Below are 16827 nucleotides of genomic sequence, written 5' to 3' on the forward strand. Positions count from 1 at the left end.
GTAAATCACTTCCCCTCTGTAAACTAGGGCTGATACCCACCTTTTATAAAATGCTTTGAGAATCCCTTGAGATAAGTGCAAAGCATGGACTGGATAAACTAATGTGGTATGGTAATTCCTATGTTTCCAATACAGATGCTCAGTTTCTCAGAGCGTAACTTTAAAAAACCCCCAAATATTTAGAAATAGTGGATGAAAGTTTCCCCCTCTAGAGGGGGGGAAAAACCCTACCCTATCAGCAGGAATTTAGTCTGATCACTATCTTGGGATCCCAGAAACGTAATTCCAGTTTGTGGAGAAGCAAAAATCTAAAGCCTGGAGAAGAGGTAATTAGTCACAAATCTGCATACATGTAACAGCCTTTAACTAATAATGTCATCATCTGTGGTCAGACATAACCACATGAAAGTGTGTTTGAGATGAGTGCAGGGGCATGCTGATGGTTTCAGTACTGCAATCATTCAGTGGTGCTATTTAAAAAAGAGCAGGACTGCTGAGAACAACAGGGATTTCCGTGTTGGTTTTATTCTCTACCAGTAAAAGAGAAGAAAAAATTGCACCACTTCCTGAGGTGGCTGAAGTTGCTTGTGTACTGTGTCAGTAGTAAAAAAAAAAAACTGACTGATGGTGTTTCCTTTCAGTATTAGATTGCATGACTTAAAAACCGTGCTGTTGAGTGAAAAATAAACTCCCGTGTTGTGGGCAGCTATGTTTCACCTCTTCAGACCCTGTCTTCAAAACTCATTTATTGGAAGGAGAAAGCTTTTGCTTCACTTAATGGTAGGACATTTCCTAGAATGTGAGCCATTTCCTAGAATGTGAGCCAAGAGTCAGTGAGCAGCAGTGAGACAGTAGTGTAGTGAGTCCCTATTACAAAGAGTTTGGTCTGAGTGGAAGTCCACTATTACTGTAACTGGCTTTGAGGTTGGGGTTTTTTTTTAAACATTTCAAACCATTATATTTGTTTAGATTTGTGAAGGACTCCAGAAGGGCCTACACAGATGGTCAGATATTACGGACGGGGCTGATAAAAAAAGTTCAACACAAGACAAAACGTATACTTAGGGTACGTCTACAACTGCGATAAAAGACCTGTGTCATGGCCATGGCTGGCCAAGGTGAACTGACTTGGGCTCGGAGGGCTATAAAATTGCATGGTTGGCGTTTGGGAGCCCAGGCTGTGAGAACCAGTGGTCCCACCCAAACCTGTACACTGCAATTTTATAGGCCCACAGTCTAAGCCCTCTGAATCAGCTAACCCGGGCTCTGAGATTCAGTGCTGCAGGTTTTTGATCACAGTGTGGACATAACCTATGAGGCATGAGACTGAACAAAAACAAGTGTGAAGCAATGCATGCTAGAAGGAGCAATATAAAGTGCTAGTATATAAGCACTGATTGTCTCTGAATGTTCCATGTTCTGGACTATACTGAAAGAGGCAAGTTTTGTTTTTTAACTCTGAATAAGATGTGCTTACATTTAGAAAAGTCCTGGAGGACTTGATGGCTAGAATCATTGGTCATAGATTCAAATGCTGTCTAGGCCAAATGGATACCTGTGATACAAACTGATGCTTGCTCGACCTCTCCACAGTACAGCCAATGATAGAATAGGCCAGATAGACTAAAATCCCCTCTCATCCGTATTGGCTGGGCCGCCAGTTCAGGGTCAAGTCATATTAGTAAGTGAAACCTTGCCTTGTTTTGTGGATAATATGGGGGTTCTTTCACCAAAGTTGTCAATCTGTAACACTGGGACTCGGATAGAATAGTAAAATATATCACTTTGATAGAACAGTAGAGTAATGATATTATATTACTGGCCCCACAGACCACAATCAGGATCAGGATTGGGATCCATATATGCTCAGCATTGTACAAATACAGAAGACGTGATGGTCCATGCTCCAAAGAGCTGGCAGTGCAAGGGCTAATCTACACTTGAGTTAATTTTAGCTTCTTGGGAGGTGGGTGGGGGTTGCACTGGTGTAACTACATTCATGCAGCGGAACCAGTCCAAACATGATGAATGTTTTGTCATTGAAGTCAACAGGACCAGAGTTTTACCTCTAGTATAGTCAAGTGCTAAAAATGTGATTTGCCCCAGTCTGGCTCACGCTGATGCAAAAAAGCTTCAGTGCAGGCATTCCATAAGAGGACAAGCAATATGAGATGTAGACTAAAGAAGGAAGCAGTTTATCTTTCCCTGGTGTGTTTGTGAAATTAACTTACAGTGCACATCATTGACTATAAAAAGTTGACACACCTTTCCATTGATCTCTGTTCAGGAAATAGCAAGGCAGTGGAATGGGGCAGTCTGTGTGTGTTACTAACCAAACTATCTTGTTGATATTTCTCTATCAGAGAAGAACTCTTTTCTTACTAGGTTCTCTAAAGTTCTCTTTTTTTGTTTTCCACCTTCCTTTGCATGGGTCACTTACTGGTTTAAACAAGAGTAAATGGTGAATTCTCTGTAACTTGAAGCCTTTAAATTAAGATTTGAGGACCTCAGTAACTCAGCCGGGGGTTATGGGCCTGTTACAGGTGTGGGTGGGAGATTCTGTGGCATGTGATGTGCAGGAGGTCAGACTAGATGATCATGATGGTCCTTCTGCTCTTAACGTCTATGAGGTTAAAATGTACAACCCGCCATCCTCTATCCCAAGGATAGATCTGTTTTCCCCTCAAGATGATGTGTGCAATTTTAAATACTCTAGTGCAAGCAGGACAATTACGGTAACTCCTCGCTTAACGTTGTAGTTATATTCCTGAAAAATTTGACTTTAAGCTAAATGATTTTAAGCGACTCCAATTTCCCCATAAGAATTAATGTAAATGGGGGCGGGGGAGGGGTAGGTTCCATGGAAATTTTTTTCACCAGACTAAAAACTATTTTATTTATATATATATACACACACACACAGAGACAGTATAAGTTTTAAACAATTTAATACTGTACACAGCAATGATGATTGTGAAGCTTGGTTGAGGTGGTGAAGTTAGAGGGTGGAAGAGGGTGGGATATTTCCCAGGGAATGTCTTACTGCTAAAAGATGAACTAGCGTTCGGGTGAGCTGTTGTTAATGTAGCCGCACACTCTATAAGACAGCACAAATGGGGAGAGGGGAGACAGCATGGCAGACAGAGACACACACCCTGTGTGTGTGAGAGAGAGAGATGCACATTGTCCTTTTAAGTTCGCTGACCGCACTCGAAGTACATTGCCTTTTTAAGTAGATCAGGAAGTTGAGACCGCAGCTGCGGCCAGCAAGCTCCCAACTCCTGAGCCCTGTTGTGTCCCGTCTGCCCTGCTCTATGGAGAAATGGTAAGCGGGGGGCAGGAGCAGGGGGGAGGGGACACCCTGACATTAGCTCCCCTTTTCTCCCCCGCCCCACCTGCACAGCAAGCAGGAGGCTCAGGGAGCAGCTCCAAGGCAGAGGGCAGGAGCAGCACATGGCAGTGGGGGGAGGGACAGCTGAACTGCGGGCAATTGATAGCCTGCTGGGCGGCTGCAGCACAGGGAACTTAGGGGAACGGGGAGCTGATGGGGGGCTGCTGGTCCAACCTGGTTCCAAGCCCCCATGAGCTAGCTCTAAAGGGCTGCTCTTTCTGCAAGCAGTGGACAAAGCAGGCGGCTGCCAAACAACGTTATAAGGGAGCATTGCGCAACTTTAAAGGAGCATGTTCCCTAACTGATCAGCAACGAAACAACGTTAACCGGGACAACGTTAAGTGAGGAATTACTGTACTTGAATCTTCCAAAGTTTGAAAATTATAAAACTCCTTTAATATTTTTGTCCTGTTACATTACAGAGTACACTACACTATTAGTGAGTGCTAAGAATTTTCAAATCACATTTTCCATAGATTGAGTGCTGGCTCTTACATTATTTTTTAAAGAATTGTTTCAACCACTGAAGCTTAAGAACTTTTCCATGGAACATAGTTCAGATGCTAAGACAAAGCTGACTTTGTGAGTCACTTGAATTGGTTGCTCAGAAGTAATTTTCACCAGCACTCATGGAAATTTCCAGTTCTTACACTGCATGGAATCATCAAGAATGGAATGAGCTAGTAGGTATCTTCATATTTCTTAGTTTGTCCTAATGAAGTCTAGGGAGATTTTATCTTCAAAATCCCCATGGCCCCAGTGTTATCAAGTCTGTCTTGTAGTTAAACAAAACCATAGTATAACAGACTAATGCACCCACTCATATAAAGATCTCCGTGGAAATTCAAATGTTTGATTCTGAAGGAGGTTTGTGTTACTAATCTGCTGCCTTAGTAACTTTAGAGGAGATATAAGCAATGTTACTGAAAGTGACTTTTGAGCTTTTAAAGACCAAATAACCAGCACCCAGTATATTCTACTGCTTCTGATTTTCTGCAGGATCTACCCTGTGCTGAATGTTTCTGAATCCACATTTTCAGTTATAATCTAGCCCTCATACACATGATGAAAGCCTTTAAAAATGTAAACCTATTGCAGATTGACATATTGATACATTATGTACCTGAATCTGCAGGCAGCCTGAAATGATAGCTTTGGCTGGGGTGAACTGCTCCTTCTCACATTCCAGTGGGTTGTTAACACTCAAATCCAGAGATGGAAAATGTAAATGTTAAGTATTTATCTGCTGACTGCTTTTGCCAGAATACCCAGCTAATGTGCTTACCCCAAACTGACTCCTGAGGTGTGGAAACCCAAGCTGTTCTTTGCCCAGCTGCCAAAACCTCCAGCTTCCTCCAACATCTACATGCAGTACAAAACTGTGGTGTACTGAAAGCACAGAGACAACATAAAATATATTGACTTTGATATCAAAATCAGTAATAGGATTCTGTACTGATTGTATTCTCAAATTTAATTTAATCAAAACCTCAATTTCTTAAAATTGAAATGAAGCTGCTGCTGAATTTTCAAGCCTGTGGCATCAGAGAGTTGCAGAATCCAGAGACCTTGACCCAGAGTTTAGGTCCAGTTTGCTGAGATATATACAGAGCTTTGCAAATAATCAATATATGGGATAGCTAAATCCCACTAGGGTGTCCAGATTTTCAAAGAAAATAGACAAATTCATGATAGAGTGTGCTTAGAAAAAAGTCTCCTCTTCTATCCCCTCCCCCCTAACCCCCCCAGTTCTTGGAAGAAGAAGAAGAAGATGATGATTTTAGCCCAAATGTTCTGTAGCTCAAATCCTCTTTTTCACCTGCTGATGGCGATGGCCCCTTTACCCTATTCTATTCTATGATTCTATACCCCACATCCAGCCTATTGGGTTAAAACTGAATAAGGCTAAAGCCTTGAGGAGCTGAGCCAGAGGACTAATAACATTTCCCCTGCACCTGGCACTTTCCCTGCTGGGCTCTTAGGAGGACAGCTCCACCAGAGACTCCTTAGGATTGGTCCATCCTCTGAACTTGGAAGGGCTTAATAGGCAGAGCAGCCCCAATGGGCTGTGTGTAGGATATGATTCTACTAGAGGGCCCAGTCCTGCATGGTGCAGGTGATTGTGGAAGGTGTTCACCACCTCGCAGGGCTGGCCCAAAGCTCCTTTGTGGAACTGACTGATTCACCAGCAGGGACTCTGAATTTTAGTTGTTACCATTACAATTTACATGAAACTGTGGGCCCTGCCTAGTCACTTTACTCTGAATTGCAACCGCATGTGGGCAGGAGTGTTGTCTGGTTTCCCTGTAGTTGCAGTAACACTGAAACATTGTGGGCTGGATTCTTACAGTAACACCCTCTTTGTGAATGGCTGTAACTCTGCCTGGCACGCACTCTGTCCTATTCACTCACACTCAGGCCTGGTTCACATGTCAAAATGTTAGGTCAACATAGCTACAGCACTCAGGGATCTGAAAAATTCACACCTCTGAGCACCCTAGCTATGCCAATCTAACCCCTGATGTAGATGCAGCTATGCTGACCGAAAAATGCTTCCGTTGACTTAGCTACTGTCACTTGGGGAAGTGGAGTTCCTACAGCGATGGAACAACCCATTGTAGGAAATGTCCATGCTAGGGTGCTGCAGTGGCATGGTTATGGCGCCGTAGCTGTGCTCGTAGTGCAGACGTGGCCTCAGTCACTTTCTCGCTTTGTGTGCCCGTAAAGCTTTCCTCTGATTTCTTTACGTTAAAAGTAGTTTAAGGCTTGACCAAGCCCCCTAGATCGGAACTGCTTTGTATTTTTGAGGCATTGTGACATACAAAGGTGAAAAGTGTGACAGAATACACCCTTGTATTCATACCCTACGCACTATTGTAATAATCTTTGTACAAGGTTTGCCTTGTAAGATATTGTTTGAAAACTCATAATTTGCTAGTCAGTATTGTCCTGGTAAAATATGTGTGGCAACATTGTATGTGAAGTTACAAGATTTCCCTGTATGGTGTTGTTAACACATGTTCCAAACCCCACTGCCCTGCCCAAGCAGAAGTCAGATCTGTTCTAAACAAAGGAAGGAATGTGAGCTTGCCTTAATTTGCATTTAAGCAGTAAACAGAGTCAGGCAGGAAGTGAAAACAAAGGAAGTTCAAATGGGTGAAAAAACCTTCAGGGAACATCCTTCCACATAGAGTCTTTGTCTCCTGGGTCTCAGCTGGAAATGTTTTTTCAAGAGGGGGACTGAAACAGTAAAAAGAAGGGACAAACACCCCAAGGCACCCCACTCCCTCTCCCTGCCCAAATCATTCTGTGCATCTAAGACCAAAGGAAACAGCTGTTGGACTTTGGTCCCCTAAAGAGTTTGATCAGTAACCTTGCTGGAAGCAAGTGGTGAGAAAGTTTACTTTGCAGCTAAGATAGTTTCTTACGTAGATACTAGTAAGCACTTTACCTTTATTTTTCTTGCACCCATTTCTGACTTTTATTCCTCATTACTTGTACTCACTTAAAATCTCTTTATTTGTACTTAATACACTTGTTTAACTTTTTATCTAATCCATTGTGTTGAAGTTGGAGGTCTGGGTACACAGTTTAAAATAAGAAGATGGCATATTATTTCCTTATAGGAATAACAGACTTAATATATTTGTACTATTCAGGAGAGAGCTGGCCAGTACAGGATATACATTTCTGGGGGAAGGTCTGGGACTAGGGGTGTGTTAGGGTCACCCTGCAGCATAACCCAGGCTGGTGAGAGTCAGGGTGCAGCTGCTGGTGAGAGCCAGGGTGCAGCTGTGCAGTTACACACAGACACTCTGGTGTGGCTTACATGCTGGAAGGTTGTTTGTGAGTGGCCCAGGTGGGAGCATCTACTACTGCAAGGCATTATAAGGTTCCCAGGGTTGCAGGGCAGGGGTGACACAGCTCCCAAATAGTCTGGATTGTGCCCTGCTATGTCACAGGTCTCTCTTGTGCTTCTGAATATTGTGGTTTATTCTGTCTGTTGGGCCAAAATAAACTCCCATATCCATCCACCTAGCTAAATTTTGGGGAGTTTCAGGATGAACTCTGCAGCTAAAGCCCAATTGTGGTTTTAAAGCAACTCCTACAAGTTGGAAGATGTGCATCTATAATCTGGAGCTGTACAGAACTGGCAATGTCTTTCTGGGCACACAATTTTAGATGACATTTGTGTCCCTCAAATGTCAGTTTCCTTGCAAAATTTGATGCAAGAGCTACATGTTCAAAGCAAGACCTGTGCAAATTGATCAGAGATGGAGCTTCTATTGAGCTAAAGAAATTATGAAATACGATGTAAAAAAATTCAGTGAAACAGGCACAATTTTTTGAGTTTGATATGGAAATGAGACTTTCATTTTGAACAGTTGTTTGTCCTTGGTAAGTATATTTTTTTAGAAATATAGGACATCTCTAGTGCTGAAATGTGAAGGGAAAAGAATCCTGAAGTTGTTTCTGATTTTGTGTGTGTGTGGCCAGAGGCATATCCATCTTCCAGACAAGATGTGAAACTGCTTGTAATGGCTAAAGATTCCCCTAATGCTTTTCATAAGAGTTGGGTGTTAACTGTAGCATCCTAGCCAATTTCCAGCTCAGGTAATTGCATTCTGCCTACTTAAAATTCACCCTCCAGATACAACTGGAGAAGTTTGCTTCATTTTCCTCTAGAAGAAAAAACTTCCATGCTTTGTCACTAGGTCAAAGAAGGTGTCACCCACCAAGTGACTTCATTTTACTGATGGGCATGTGACTCCCTTTGGGAACTTTCTAGTCTAACAATGTCCATACAGAGCAGACACGACTCAGTGTTTGAGGCTTTTTCCAAAAGAGCCCCCCTGCCACATGCCTGCTCCCTCCACACACATGTGCGTGCGTGCTCTCTCTCTCTTTCTCAGCCACTGGAAAATATATTGTGCTCATCTTCCTCGAGGAGAAAGACCTGAGTTGACTCGGCTGGGATTCTTGGCCCTCTCCGATGCTCCTTCCAGCCATAGACCTGTAACAAAGATACTGTGATTTTATATGCATTATAAAAACATAGGAGTTCTTATCCTATCAGACTTCATAAATCCATTTGTTTGTATCTGCTATCAAACACACACCTTCCCTAACTTACTTGGGCCATGTTTGCTAACTGTTTGGGGGTTAATCCAGGGCCTTGTTCCTTTCCAGGCATCTCATCTTCCCACAGTGAAGTAGTAATACAATGTTTGTGGCACCCATCACTAGACCTACAGCAACTTGTGATGCCATGACTGTAAGGTTAAGATTTCACTATGGGATCCAGGAGAAAGTTGACTCAGAAGGGGAATAATCTCTTACCCAAGCATACAATTCTCCTGTAATAGCAAAGGGAAGAAGGTGGGCAATGTAACTCCCTTTCATATAGATTTGTGTCCTTCAAGCTTGCTTGGTGTGTGAGGCTTTATCTGCTCCTGCTTGTAACTGTATCAGTTTATTTTCCCCTAGGCTATATCCCTCTATGTTGCCTATAGCAACCAGGGATAAAGCAGTAATGAGACATGTAATCTAGATAAGGTCTGGTGCAAACCTTTGCTTCATTCTGTGTTTGTTAGAGTGTATTCATTCCTCAGCAAACTACACTGTTGGATTTTTTTAAAATGCAAATGTATCTGGCTGAGTGCTTGATCTTGCGAGGAGGAAGCTTAAATTTAATCTGTTTCCAATCTTGGTGTCTTTTGGCAGTAAAGCAAAGCAGCTCCTGGACTAATGAACAGAAAAACCTGTTCTGCTAAATGAGTCCAAAATCTGTAGAGAGATGAGGTGGGTGAGGTAATATCTTTTATTGGACCAACTTCTGTGTCACTTCACCTTGAGTTGTCCCTTAGAATATGTGCTAACTACCTATACTTAACTATCTGTTCAATCTTGTATTTAGCTGTGATACTCTCAGTACCTTTCCCAGACCTATAGAAGAGCTCTGTGCAGGAGCGATGGAAGCTCCCTTCCCCCAGAAGCCCTGCTGCGGCACCCCCCACCCTCCAGTGCCCAAACTGTGGCCCTGCCTCCCCCTTGCCGCCTCTTCCCCTGGGAGCTCCGCCCTTGTACCGCCACTCCCCCCGCCTACCGAGACCTTGCCTCCACTCGCTCCTCACTGCCCCTCCCCCACATTGCTTGCCCTTATGGTTGGTAAAAAATGATGGGTCCATGGCCCTGTGCTTCCCCTACCCATTCCAGTGCCCTGGCTCTGTGTGACTCGAAAGCTTGTGTGTCTGTCACCAACAGAAGTTGGTACAATAAAAGATATTACCTCACCCACCTTGTATCTCACAGATCCTGGGCCCAACATGGCTACAACTGCATCCAAAATCTTTAGTGATGTACCCAGACAAGTGAATGTGTCTCTCAAAGGACCTGTCTTCACCCTTGGGAAACTTTGAGACAATTAAAGCTTTTGCAATATACCAGCATTTGCACCAGCATTTGCAATATAGGAAGCCTGAAGCTTTGTAGACACAAGGTTCGTCTCCACTATAGAGCAGGTTGGAAAATAGGGGGTGGGATTTTCTGCAGAAACATTAGACGTTTTGTGAAAAAAAAACAAAATCAGAAAGTTGAAATTTTTCACAGAAAGCAGACCCTGTTTGCAAAAACCTTAGTTTAGTAGGGCCATGTCTACAGTACAAATGTACATTGACATAACTACATCGCTCAGGGATTTGAAAAATCCACACCTCTGAGCAGCACACTTATACTGATCTAGCCCTCAGTGTAGACGCTGCCATGTCGACAGGCGGGCTTCTCCCATCAACATAGCTGCTGCCTTTCGTGGAGGTGAATTAACTATGCTGATGGGAGAGGCTTTCCTGTCGGTGTACTAACGACTTCACTGAAGTGGTTTAAGTGTAGACCTGTCCTCACAAACCCCAAATTTTCCATTGGAAAAAAGTTTTAGCGGAAAATGCTTGACTAACCCTATTTAGCAACCTTTGGAGCTGCAGCATGGATGGGGTGACATCTGCTGCTGGCATTCGAAGCACTGTGTTATCTGACCCTGCTAAAAAGCATGTTGTAACTGCATTTCCAAATCATGCAAAAACCTTTGACCTTTGCAGGGCTGTAGTGTGATGCAGAAACACAGTGCCATCTATGATGTATGCCCAAACTATAAATTGTTTCTGTGGACTAAAGTGCTGTTATCTAGTCCCCTAACACGGTAATATCCACACTGATCTGGGTAGCTCCGCTTGTTTGTTCCAGGGATGTGAAATTTCCTATGTGCAGGGGCTAGTGTGTGGGGAATGGAGCCCTAAGGGCCTATGCATTTGAATTCCTTAATTTGCTTGCAAATGAGGCACAAATGAGTTAACCTTAGTTAAAAGGTTGTGGATGCCAACAGGAAAAAGCAATGTGCTGGCAAGTCTATGATTGCAGAATAGCTGCTCTTGGCATTGTGAGAATGGCTTCCAGTTTGACAGCTTGAATTTCTGATCTCTGATGATATCGTTGGCCCTTTCTGTGCCACCAATTCCCCCAGTGTTGGAAACTTTGGTAAAGTACTGGAATAATTAAACCTGCTTTGAACAGGTTCAAATAACACGGTTTTAGAATGGCAGCAATAGCCAGCACTCCATCCACATTACAGCTCCCATATATGCCGTTCAGTCCAAATGCCTGATGAAGTGAGCTGTAGCTCACGAAAGCTCATGCTCAAATAAATTGGTTAGTCTCTAAGGTGCCACAAGTCCTCCTTTTCTTTTTGCGAATACAGACTAACACGGCTGTTCCTCTGAAACCTGTTAATCATCTCTGGCTCTATCATATGTATATACCTTGAAACAAATTCTGTCTTGACTTGCCTTCCATGCAACATCATTGACTTGAAGGCAGATTTTGGCCCTTTATGTATATTTGGGGAACCCTTCTAGTGGGTGAATTGTGTATTGGATGGCCCCAAATCAAGTTACTGGAGCTGTTCTCTTTCTTAAATGCTCTTTGCCAAGATTTCAGATGAAAGTAAAGATGCCAAGGGAAGAAGGTCACTTTTTAATCTCAGGTATTTCTAGGGCACCTATCAATGTAGCATGTAAGTGCTAAAGTGCTTTAATTGCAGAAGATTCCAGGGCAGAAGGAGCCTCTTGCTGTTTTGAATTCAATGACTGATTTGCCGAACTGAGAACTTGAGGGTTTTGCTGACCTTGGCAACATTGAGGGGTCAGATTCTACTCACACACACACTCACCTACATGGATAAATTCTTAAGTCTAGTGCGTGCACATAGAATGTCTCTTACACCAACAATCACACTAATATTCAGGTTACTCCCAGTCCCAAAGGACCTGTCACCTGCCCCAGGTCAATTGCACTTTAGATCTTATACCAAAGACAACACTTGTAGCCAATCCTATAATAAACTAACTAAAGATTTGTTAGCTAAGAAAAATAAATTAGTTATTTACAAGATTAAAGAAGATAAACGTATACACACACACGCAAGTTACAGTCTTGGATTTCAAAAGATGGTAGAAGCTTCTATAATGGGCAAGCTCTATATGTCCTTTAGGGCTACCCAGGCAAAACACCTTTGCTTATGCTTAGTAATCCTTGCTTCTCAGAGTCCAAGCAGCAGAGTTCAACCTGATGGGATGAGTCCTTTTCCTCTTCATGGGTGTATGTGTGTGGGGGCAAACAACAAAGTCTTTTGTTCTCCGATGTTCCACGATGCTTTGCCTGCTGTCTGTGGGCCTCCCTTTGTTGGGCAGGAGATAACACCTCCTGTGGCAAACTAGCGTTTCACACTTGGTAATGCTTCTTTTCTGACTGTTCCTTTGCAGTGCAAGCACTTAAATATTATCTTATAACATGGGATACAGACATTATCGGTGAGATAAATGCATACAGCAACCTACATGCATTCCATGAAGTCTAAATGCTAAACACAGGTTTATAAGTCTCATACCAGTTTTGACAATACTAGGACACAGGTGAGTCAGACTGGTTTCCAGCTCTGTATTGTTCAGTGTTCAGCTGAGGCCTTGGGACCTTGGCATGAGCTGGCACCGGGTCTGCCACTATCATGGATGCAACAGTTTTTCAGGCATTCAAAGTGGCAGCGTAGGCATGATTATGTGCTATGGAGGCCTGGGACTCCTGCTAATCTAAAGGCTGCTTCTGTGTTACAGAATATTGTTTGGTTTCAGAGTAGCAGCTGTGTTAGTCTGTCTTTGCAAAAAGAAAAGGAGGACTTGTGGCACCTTAGAGACTAACCAATTTATTTGAGCGTAAGCTTTCGTGAGCTACAGCTCACTTCCCCGTTGGTTAAAGGAAAATAGGGGACGAAGATTGTGACTCCTACACAATTACCTGTTCAGAATAGGCGAGTCTCGGGGATATGACAATGAAAAGAAACAACAACCTGGTAGATACCACACTCTGCACTGTGGGAGAGAGAGATACCCCCTGAATATCCATTTCTCTCTCATGGTACAGCATTTCCCATGAGCAGGAGGCACATTCCCTATTGATGCACTGCCTGTGGTGGGGTCCAACCTTTCTGAGATAGGAATATGTACATTACCCGTCTCTAGCTCTTCCACGCAAGAATCTCAGATCATTTCACAATAACTGATTTTCTTCCCACAACAGTGGTAGCAGGTCGGTAAGTGTTATTAACCCTTTTTACAGATGGGGAAACTGAGCCACAGACAGTCTAAGGGTGGATTTACAAAGGCATTTAGGCACTTAAAGATGCAGCTAGGTGCTTACTGGGATTTACAGAAGTGCCTGAGCAGATTAGGCACCTTTGTAAATTCTATCAGGTGCCGAGCTGTATCTTTACTTGCCTAAATACTTGGATAAATCTGCCCTAAATGGCTTGTTCCAAGGGCACATGGAAAGGCTGTGGCAGTCCCCGGAAGAGACCTACCTGATTCTCCTGACTCCCAGTCTTGTGGCCTAAAACAAGCTCATCCTTCAGTTCACCTGGAAGTCCAGTTGTTTTGTGAAATGGTCTATGTATCTGCTGCACCCTGTTGTGCTGGAAAAAATAGTTGTAGGCTAGGTATGGGTTAATACCCTGTGTGAGATTCTTAACGTGGCAAAGTCCATGGTTAGGGCTGGGGGTGCTCTGACTGAACTTTGGACACCTGCATGTCAAGCAAATAACAGCAATAAAACTCTGTCTTCAGTTCATTTTAATTCTTGGGGAAAGCAAATGCATGTCTCTCTCTTCTCTCTTGGCAGAACCAGCTCCTTGCGAAGGGCTTGCTGTTTATAGAGGAGAAGGTTAAGCTGTGCGAAGGCAAGTACAGAGAGACTGTTTTGGAATGGGGTCCTGGAGGGCCCTTGTGAGTCAGCTTTTGATGTTTGGACAGCTGAGATGCATCTGTCATAAGCCCATCATCTCCGAATGATTCATATGACGGGAAATTCTAAGGCCTCTTATATGCAACTGAGATCACATGCACTGACTAAGCCCAGTTCAGGCTAACATACAGCTGAACGGGTTTAACACATCCATGCAACTCCTCTGGGAACTACATTGTACTCCAGCCCGTATGTTACTTGAGGGATGTTGGATCTTGTTGAGTCAAAAGCATGACTGAGGCTTTTCCATCAGCCTCTCTCTTCACCAGGAAGGCTCACACATGGTTCTGCAGTGTAATTTAAACCCAGTTTCCAAATGGTGCCAATCCTTGATATGAATCCTGCTTCCTTGGTTTAAAACAGTGGTAAGCCCCGACAGGCTTTTGCCTTATTTCTTAAGATGCTTTGAAACTGTGCAGAAAGGCCTGGACTCATGATCTTGTGACCACAACCTTGGTACCACTAGTATCATAGCTTTGTTCTGTTGAAAGCCCTCAACAAATGTACTAGAATGAGTGTGTGTTTCACTGGGATGGGGATGAAACCCCATCAGGCCTCAAACTCTCCATATGTGAAGAGCTAGTGGTCATTCAAACTATGGCCCCACAGTGTCATGCTCCAGTTGCTTCTGAAGGTCTGGTGGGGGAAGAATAGTGGGACAGTGGCTGTTATGGTTGATCTTTGGTAATAAGTCACTTTTATTAGGTTTGCCTAATCAACTTGTGCAGCTCTGTCTCATGAAAACTAGATTGCCATTTGCTGACCCAGTTTTGTAGCCTCTGATCCAAGCCAGCTTCCCCATTGACCCGCTTTTTCTGGGTCATTAAATGCCAATTAAGGCACACACTCTTGCACCGCTGGATTCCTTAGCACTGCTTTCTTTGAAGCTGATATCTCAACCCATGTGTTGCCAGTTAGCAGCTCGGTAATCCCAGTGTGCAGGAGCCGCAGGATTTGCTAACCTCCTCCTTACAGGGGCCACCTTCCATTTGGCTTACTGCCCACTTGTTGGGTGCAGTCCTGTACAGGAGAATACGGGAGGAATGGAGTCTGCACACTATATCTCAGGTCTTGTACACACGACCACTTATGTCAGTATAACTCACGCCGCTAAGGGATGTGAATAAGCCACCTCCTGAATGATGTAAGTTACACCAACCTAGATGCTGGTGTGGACAGCACTATGCTGGTGGGAGAGCTTCTCCTGATGACATTGCTACTTGCAGAGGTGGTTTTATTATGTCCAGGGGAGAAGTCTTTCCCACTGGCATAGGGTGTCTTTACCGGGCGAGCTTCAGCTACATTGGTGCAGCTGCGCGGCTATAGCACTGTTAGTGTAGACTAGCCCCAAGGATGTGCTCCGCTCAGTATCCTGAACAGGGGTCTCTATCGTGCTGTTACCAACCCCTCAGCGTTCTAAAGAACAAACACTGACCAGTTAACTAAACTCTAAAACAAACAAACAGACAAAAAAACCCTTGTAAAACTGTCCCAATTTGTGATTCAGATTAAAACATGCAGGTCTTGTTGGCAGTGGGTTTGTGAGTCATCCATCATCATGTTAAAATGAAACAAAGGTGTCAGCATGTGGCTGCTGATTGCTTGGGAAAGATGTTCCAGCTAGACAGACAAGGGCCTTCCTGCTGCCTTTACATTTGTCTGAAGTGGCATTGTAAACACGGTGCTTATAGGGCCACAGTGATGCAGTTAGGAGCCAGATGATTCATGGAATTTCCAAGCATTGATTTTTTTTTCTTCCTCGTTCTTTCATGAACTTATTGCTTTGTTCCAGAGAATCTGGCTTGCGGTCACTTTAACAAGAGCCACGTGTGCCCACTTCCCAGTTAGCTTTGACTTCCAAAAAGGGAGCTCCTTTCCCAGCTCTGAGTCGAAGTAATGCCCGTGCTGCAAAGAGCAGCAATGTTTTTAGCGCATGTTTTTCTTAATCAAAACTTCTGCTCTTAATGCAGCACTTCAGATTTCTGTAGGATTTATGACCTCTTGCACAAATACACCACTTCCCCATCCTAAAGATTACCTTTCTTTTTATTTCCATCCCCACACACTGCAACAGCTCAGGCCTGAGACAGGTAGGAGCGGGATCCTAAAACCTATCCAGAAAGGACCATCATGATCATCTAGTCTGATCTCCTGTTAATCACAGGCCACAGACCCTCACCGACCCACTCCTGTATTAGGCCCAAAACTTTTGGCTGAATTACTGGTGTCCTCAAATCCTAATTTAAAGACTTCAAGTTATAGAGAATCTACTGTTAACTCTAGTTCAAACCTGCAAGTGACCTGTGCCCCATGCTGACAGGGAGGCAAACATCCCGTCACCCCTACCTCCGGAGTCTGCCAATCTGACCTGGGGGGGAATTCCTTCCCGACCCCAAACATGGCTATTAGACCCTGAGCATGTGGGAAAGACCCACCAGAGAGACACCTGGGACAGAATTCTCTGTAATAACTTAGAGCCCTCACCGTCTAGCATCCCATCTCTGGCCGTTGCAGATATTTGCTAATAGCAGTCACACATGGCCCGCATGCCATTGTAGGCAATTCATCATACTATCCCTTTTATCAAACTTGAAAAAAAGTTAGGTTTTTTGCCCCCACTACTCCTCTTGGAAAGCTGATTCAAAACTTCACTCTTCTGATAGTTAGAACCCTTTGGTCATGTCTACACTGCCACTTATGTCAGCAAAACTTATGTTGCTTTGAGCGACATAAATTTTGCTGGCATAAAAGCTTATGTGCACAGTGCTATGCTGGCAGGAGAGCTTCTCCCGCTGACACAGCTACTGCTGCTCGTTTAGGTAGTTTAATTATGTCGACAGGAGACCTCTCTCCCATTGGCATAGGGCGGCTACATGAGCGATCTTACAGTAGTGCAGCTGCATCAATACAGCTGTGCTGCTGTAAGTTTGGTAGTGTAGACATGACCTATGTCTAGTTTCAAGCTAAAACTTATTGATGGCCAGTTTATATACCTTTGTTCTTGTGCCAACATTGGCCCTTAACTTAAGTAACTCCTCTCCCTCCCTGGTGTTTCCCTCTGACGTATTTATAAAGAGCAATCATATCTTCCC

At 43.7% G+C, this 16827-nt stretch overlaps 1 protein-coding gene across 7 annotated transcripts in view; it reads left to right on the forward strand.

Annotated features, from left to right (window-relative positions):
• The window catches only part of PRR5L (proline rich 5 like), an 86546-nt gene that overhangs the window by 43349 nt on the left and 26370 nt on the right, over positions 1 to 16827 (forward strand). For 6 of the 7 annotated variants that reach the window (XM_073347995.2, XM_073348001.2, XM_073347993.2 and 3 more), the window contains one exon: positions 13613 to 13670. The exons of the other annotated variant lie outside the window; for it this stretch is intronic. In XM_073347995.2, the coding sequence (XP_073204096.1) occupies positions 13613 to 13670 (58 nt within the window). The remainder of the gene's footprint in view (positions 1 to 13612; positions 13671 to 16827) is intronic. 7 annotated transcript variants of the gene reach the window in all.

The sequence above is a fragment of the Lepidochelys kempii genome, chromosome 6 (assembly GCF_965140285.1).
Source record: "Lepidochelys kempii isolate rLepKem1 chromosome 6, rLepKem1.hap1, whole genome shotgun sequence".
NCBI classification, from domain to species: Eukaryota; Metazoa; Chordata; order Testudines; family Cheloniidae; genus Lepidochelys; species Lepidochelys kempii.